At 40.0% G+C, this 6630-nt stretch overlaps 1 protein-coding gene across 4 annotated transcripts in view; it reads left to right on the top strand.

Moving 5' to 3' along the window:
• smap1 (small ArfGAP 1) overlaps window positions 1-6630 on the top strand; it is a 151417-nt gene that overhangs the window by 104337 nt on the left and 40450 nt on the right. For all 4 annotated transcript variants that reach the window (XM_050070959.1, XM_050070957.1, XM_050070956.1 and 1 more), the window contains one exon: window positions 4784-4899. In XM_050070959.1, coding sequence (XP_049926916.1) covers window positions 4784-4899 — 116 coding nt within the window. The remainder of the gene's footprint in view (window positions 1-4783; window positions 4900-6630) is intronic.

Here is a 6630-nt window from a genome sequence, read left to right as displayed (position 1 = left end):
CTTCCTTCCTTCCGCTGTCTTCGTTGGTTTATTTATACACGTGAAACGCATTCTCTGGCTGGCTGGATTGTCCGCTTGGGCTGCCTTACATACATGGCGGCGCAAGATGGCGACTTCTCTAAAGCAAGGCCCTTGCTATATATATATATAAAAGCATAATTATAAGGCTACGAAAACCAAACGAATTTTATTTTAGTGATTATACACTTATATAGACATATTAATGGGTAGAATATTCAGATTCAGATTCAGATTCAGATTTGACAATAAACCATGCCAAATATTACACACTGGCCCTTTAAGCAAATGTGTTTGATCTGAATAAGAGACAGTACACCCTTCAAAATGAGACAAGGCTTAAAGTCCAGGTAAAGCAAAAATAAATATTTATTCTGAGTTTGTCACACTGCAGAAAAATGTGTTATTAACCACCCTGCCAAATTTGAATGATTAAAAAAATGCCAAGTATAAAAAACTAGGATTCAGAATCATAAAAAAAGCAGTGCACTCTGCTTTGAAACGCTGGGGGCCTGTCCACTGAAGATCAGTTTTGCCCATCCAATATGGCGGCGATGTTGGCAGCAACAAGCTGAAGCAGTCAGTGATGTATGACGAAGTGATAAAGCAGTGTCCCTAGTAAATTATTAAAGGTAGAAATTGCCCAATTTTCAACAAGCTCTGTGCCATTGCAGTGTGTCAGGCAGGACTCAACCACATTGTAATGACACAGAGCTGGTTGAAAATTGTCAGTCTCTGTTTCCCTTGCAACTTTTCTTACCTTTCTCTCTCTCAAACACACATACAAGGACACTCAGTCCCTGTCTCTGTCCGTCTCAGTCCTCAGTACTGACAATTGTAACGTTATACTGACGTTATAAAAATGACGGTTGGCGGGTCGGGTTCAGGTGGTTAATTAATGCATATGCATTGGCTCTCATAACGGGTCAAGTGAACTCTAGTGTTTATATAGTTTAGAGGCGCGGTTATGATAAAGATGGCTCCGTCATCAAGCCAAACTTTCAGTCCTGAAAACAAAAATGGTGAAAAACAGTCAAACTCCACAATGCAGTACTATATACCAGAGGTGGGACAAGCCATTGTTTTGCAAATCACAAGTAAGACTCAAGTCTTTGCATTCAATTCCCAGTTCAAGTCCCAAGTTCTAAACTTTGAGTTTCAATTCCTAAACAGCAAATTCAAGGCCATTTTAACAGCAGAGTAACAACATATTAAATTCACAAAAATCACAGTTTGTACTGATTTTTAAAACGTTTGTTGAAAGTTGTCGTGTCTCTGTAATTTTCAATCCACGCAATTTGCATACTGTACTTCATTTATATATATATATATATATATATATAAATTGTTTATCACTGTATTGCTTTGTATGCAAACAAAGTTATCTTTGGTATCATTTTTTTTTTTGACTGTAAGTAACATAACATAACTTAAAGCCACAGTGTGTAGGAATTTCTCCCATCTAACGTTGAAATCATATATTGCTTTCAAACGGATAGTGCACTCTAGCGCCTCACTGTTTCAAACACGTATTGCAACAACGGTAGCCACTGTGTACCAAAAAGCTATGATAACATTGATGAAACCATTTCATCTGATACTTCATGGAGTATTCATTCAGGCTCCTACACAGACACACGCGATGCGAGCTGACAAACCCCCTCCTCGCGATGCTGGCTGTGTTTATAACGTAGGACTGTTGGGGCGGGTGTAAATCGAAACAAACCAATCACGTCTTGTCTTTTGGCAACTGACAAGTGGCTCAACCTCACACACCTCATCCCTCTCCTTGCAACACTGCGCCGCTGACAGCAGCTCTTTCCACCTGGGAAAGGCTACCTCGATGTTGACCCTCGTTTTTTGAATTTGCCGGTCACGTTTACCCTGGAAATCCGCGAGAGCACAATTTGAATTTGCTCAGCGAGTCACTCTGGCAATCAGTAATGATGCTTATTACCTATGCCCATGAAACCAAGCTGCACCAATCACATCGGTGTATCTGATATAGGCGGGCTGCACCAATCACATCGGTGTATCTGATATAGGCGGGCCAGAGGCGAGCTAAACGGATGACGACAGCACTGCGACGGTGAAGTCCGGAATCAGTCAGTAAACATTGCAAGATGGCTACGGATGAACACCAGTTGTTTGAAACGGCTTTGGCCGCTACAATGAACGAGTTAGACTTGGTTTTTTCTGTAAAAGAGGAACAGAAGACGGCGCTCAAGTCTTTCCTTTGCAAGAAGGACGTTTTTGCTGTTTTGCCGACCGGATACGGCAAGAGTCTAATCTACCAGTTAGCTCCGTTGGTAGCAAAGCGTATATATCACCCCATGTATTGTTCTGATTGGTCGTAGTGTTATCCAATTGCGTGCAGTGATATTTACAAATGCAAGCTTGGTGCCGCCCCTCGAGTTGGGCCATTTTCATTACTCATGGCCAGACCCTAAATCTTTCTAGATTTGGGTCTGGATTTCCAGGGTAGGTCACGTTGCCTTTTTGATTCCCTTTTGCGCTTTCTTGGCATGATCCTGCATAATGCTCAAAGAGTGAGACTTTGTTATGCTGCAGTAGTGCCGGGGTAGTAGCGAAGCACCTCTTGCTCCTCTCCTTCGGCTTCTCAGTCACGCATCGCTGGCCTAGCTCTCAACGAAAACGCAGAAGACGGGGCTATTCCCTGGTGGTGCTATATGTCCCTTGCTGGCAGATGTATTTTCAAGATGGCGAAACGTTATGGAACCCCCCAAATGACTTACCCGCCCAATGTACAAACAAATCTGAAATTCTCCTTTTACGAGAATAAGTCATATTATTGGTGGAGGTAATAATACACCAATGGTGACATATTTCTGAATGCAGACATCAGTTTTTGCCAATAAACAACTGAAAATGCTACACAATGTGAAGTTATAAGTCAGTGGTGTTAAAGGCCAAGTTGAGTTGCAAGTCTTTTTTGATTTTGTCAAGTCGTGTCTAAATTCAACAAATTTGTAACTTACTTTGTAACTTTGTAACTGACTTGAGTCCAAGTCACATGACTGAAGTCCAAACCTCTGCCATATACTGTAGTGGAAAGTCCTATCAAATGTTTTCCACAAATATTTTCTAACATGTATAATGCATTTAGAAATGGGTCTCTGATTTCACTTTACCCAGACTTGAAATTTGATTCTGGCTGCTAAAGATTTCCTTTGTCTTCTTGGAAAGTAACCATCAAATAAGGCTCTTACTTTGCCGATGAGTAACTGACTGAGCCAGGATAGATGTGTCACCCTGCTCCCAGTCTTCATTGCTAATCAAATCCTGAATCCATTCCTGTACTTAACACACAGACATGAAATTGATATCGATTGGTCTTCTCATCTCACTCTTGTAAAGAAAGCAAATGTAAAAGTATTTCTCAAAAGGTTAGATTTTTTTTCTTGAACTTGTTATAATCAGTGCTGTAGAACCAAATACAAAAGATATAAAAATAATGGCACACAAGGGGTGATCATCATAAAGTAAACATGCAATTATTCTGCGTATCAGGAGGTGGTGTATCAGAGGGTAACTAAGTTTTACCTGCACTACCTCAGTTGTCATTTGACAAGTATTGTTTTTTTATGACCTTTGACATGTGGCTTTTTCACAGCAGACATTTTGAGTTGGCTTTTTCCATTATGTGTCCTAGTAAATCATGCCAGTGAGCCAGCACAAACAATAGACCCTTTCACACATTTTGACTCATCAGAGCAGGAAAGACAAAGATGGAACTAATAACAATATTGATGGCTCAGATCCATATGGATGCACCAGTGAGCCATGCCAGAGTCAACATGCACAATACCAGCACCCTGAAACTGGCACACCTAAATGGAATGCAGCCATCAGTGATTCTTGTTATTACTTACACCTGTGCCCTTTCTGCTAATACATCCAAAATACCTGCTGTAAAAAAGGTGTATATTCATTTTAACAATTCATAAGTACGCTTATTCAGCTCTCTGGAAGACAGAATGTGTCTTTTTAGAGCTGTACAATATTAGACTCTTGTTAATCTGACTGAATTTAAATAAAAACACCCCAAACTAAACCAGCTCTGTGACACAATGTCATTTTGCAATTATACATTAATTAGTAAGTCTTTTTCCAAGGGCAAAAGGAGAAGCATAAATGAAACCATTTCCAGGGTGAAGCTAAGTACTGAAGGAGTGCAGTCATCGAAAATTTCTTGAGGATGTTCCAATTAACAAGCATGGTAATTGTAAATTAAGTTGTGTGGGGCATTTTGTGAAAGCCTTAATCTTATAAACACCCTTGCATATGTATGTGAAGGTCAGATTGATTAATTCCTATTTGTGTCAGTGCTTTAACTCTTTGCTGTGTTTCTGTCTTCAGTAATCCTTCGCTATGTCTGTCCATTAATTCTTATTCTTAGTCTTTCACATCATTAATATATGCTGACTGTTTCAGTAGAAGTCTTACATTGTTTTTAATTAACTGATTATTTTAGTAATGTCATTGTCATGTGGCTAAATATACTGTATGTTGAGAGAACAACCTGACCTCGAGGTCCATTTTGTAGCTGTTCTGGAGCTTTCAATCACATTAAAATATCTTCATCAGCAGGTTAAACATTGGTTTTGAATTTTTCTCAGTGCAGAGAGAAATCTGTGCCATCAGATGTATGAAAAATGTCTTCGAAAATTGTAAAAAGCCAGGTTTTAGTATTAGGTAATCATCTTAGAATCTGATTATTACTCTCTCTTTCTCTCTCTGTCAGATGCTCCAGAGGGAGGTGGGAGGGGCTCGGGTGGTGCTGCACCAATCGGCGATGAACTGGACATCTTTGGACCAATGGTCTCCAACCCTCTCCCCTCTTCCAACAACACACAGCAGGTAACAAACACACACACACACAGTCTCAGGCTTTCATCATCTGCTTATCACCACAGGCAGACCGCAACACTGGGAGTCTGTGGAGACTCCCATGATGCAAGTGCACACACACACACACACACACACACACACACACACACACACGTCATCTCTCTGATACATGCAGACACATACTCTCTAAGGATCATATCAAAGCAAACTGTCAGACTCTGCTTTACAGAATCAATTTGACCAGTGTCCTTTAAAGTGAGTGTGTGAGAGAGAGGGAAGAGGAACAATGGTGAACTGTGACAATGGAGACAACAGCTGGGAGCTGGGAGAGAGATGTGATAGTATTTTTTAGAATATAGCAATAATAATGTATTTCACTGAATTTGTCTAAGACTTCTTAAGTTAACCCCTCCAAGCAATAACACACCTGTTGTCTGCATGTAATTTGAATCCAATGCAGCTGACGAAAGAACACATGGATAAACTGTGTTTGGACATATGGGGAAAGATTACACGCACCAAATACTTTTATGTGCATTTGCTTTTTGTAACAGCCCTGAAAAATTCAAATAAGGTGAATGAGGAACAGATTGAAAAGGAATGAGTCAAATAATCAGAAATGAAGAGAGATTTTTTTGAAGTAAAAAAATGGGAGGGGAAATGGAGGGAGAGAGCATGAGCATAAAATGATAGAAGCCATATCTGACAGATTAATTGGTCACCATTCAAAAGTGTAATTTGGGAGATTAAAATGACAACTGTCAACAAACTGTGAAAAGGAACACTTGGCTGTGGTCAAGTTTATGTGCTGGTGACTGTTAATTGCGTTTGGCTAAAGATGGTTTTGTCGAGAAAGTAGCACCATTGTAATTTTTTGATGTTCAATGAGATGGAGAGAAGCATCTTTAAATGTTGAAAAAGAGAGTGGCAAGTATTTCATAAAATTGCTGCTCGTCTTGCCTCATTTTCAGACACCTAGCTTGCAGCTAGCTTTTCAGTAAGTCATTAGAAATTAGTAAAAGTGGTGGAGAGTGAACAGTGTTTGGAATCTGGTGATTGTCATAAGGTAGTTATTTTCATAGTCTAGCTCAGAATCAAGACCTCTGTAAAACAACTTCCCACGTTAGCGCTCAGGTTGGGCGGTTTGGGTAAGGTTGTTAGAAAATGTTGCAGGTTTTGGGCAGGCGAGTCATTAAGTGTTCTCAGTGAGATATTAATAATTTCAGAAACATTGTGCAATAATTCTACTTCCACCTTTTCTCTGCCTCTCTGCCCCTCTTACTCACACAGCAAGTAGCTTTATCATCAGTACTACTCCGCTCAGGCTTGCTGTTATTCGTCTGTCAAAGTCCAACATATTAAATATGCTCTGGTCATAGTGTTCGGTAAAAATAGTTCCCTCAGAGATTATGCAAGCCTACCACCATGTCCTAACAGCAAGCAAGCATCTCTCTGAATCAGTTAAATATGCATTTCTGTTGTCTTGTAAACAAACCACTGTGCCAATCAGCTGTGCGCACCAGATCATATTTAAGATTTAACCACGTAAAAGATGGATGAGTACTTGCTGTTTTCCTGTTTTTTAACGGACACCCTGCAGCCAATCAGAATCGAGTATTCACCCAGACCATGGTAAATACTCGATTCTGATTGGCTGCAGGGTGTCCGTTAAAAAGTGTTGTAGGACACCTATAAAGAAGTTCCGGTCAAATAGCCTGATTGTTCTAAATTATTGCGCTG

This window comes from Epinephelus moara, chromosome 19, assembly GCF_006386435.1.
Source record: "Epinephelus moara isolate mb chromosome 19, YSFRI_EMoa_1.0, whole genome shotgun sequence".
Classification (NCBI taxonomy): Eukaryota; Metazoa; Chordata; class Actinopteri; order Perciformes; family Serranidae; genus Epinephelus; species Epinephelus moara.
The sequence above is the reverse complement of the archived record's forward strand: the minus strand, read 5'-3'. Positions and strand labels throughout refer to the sequence as shown.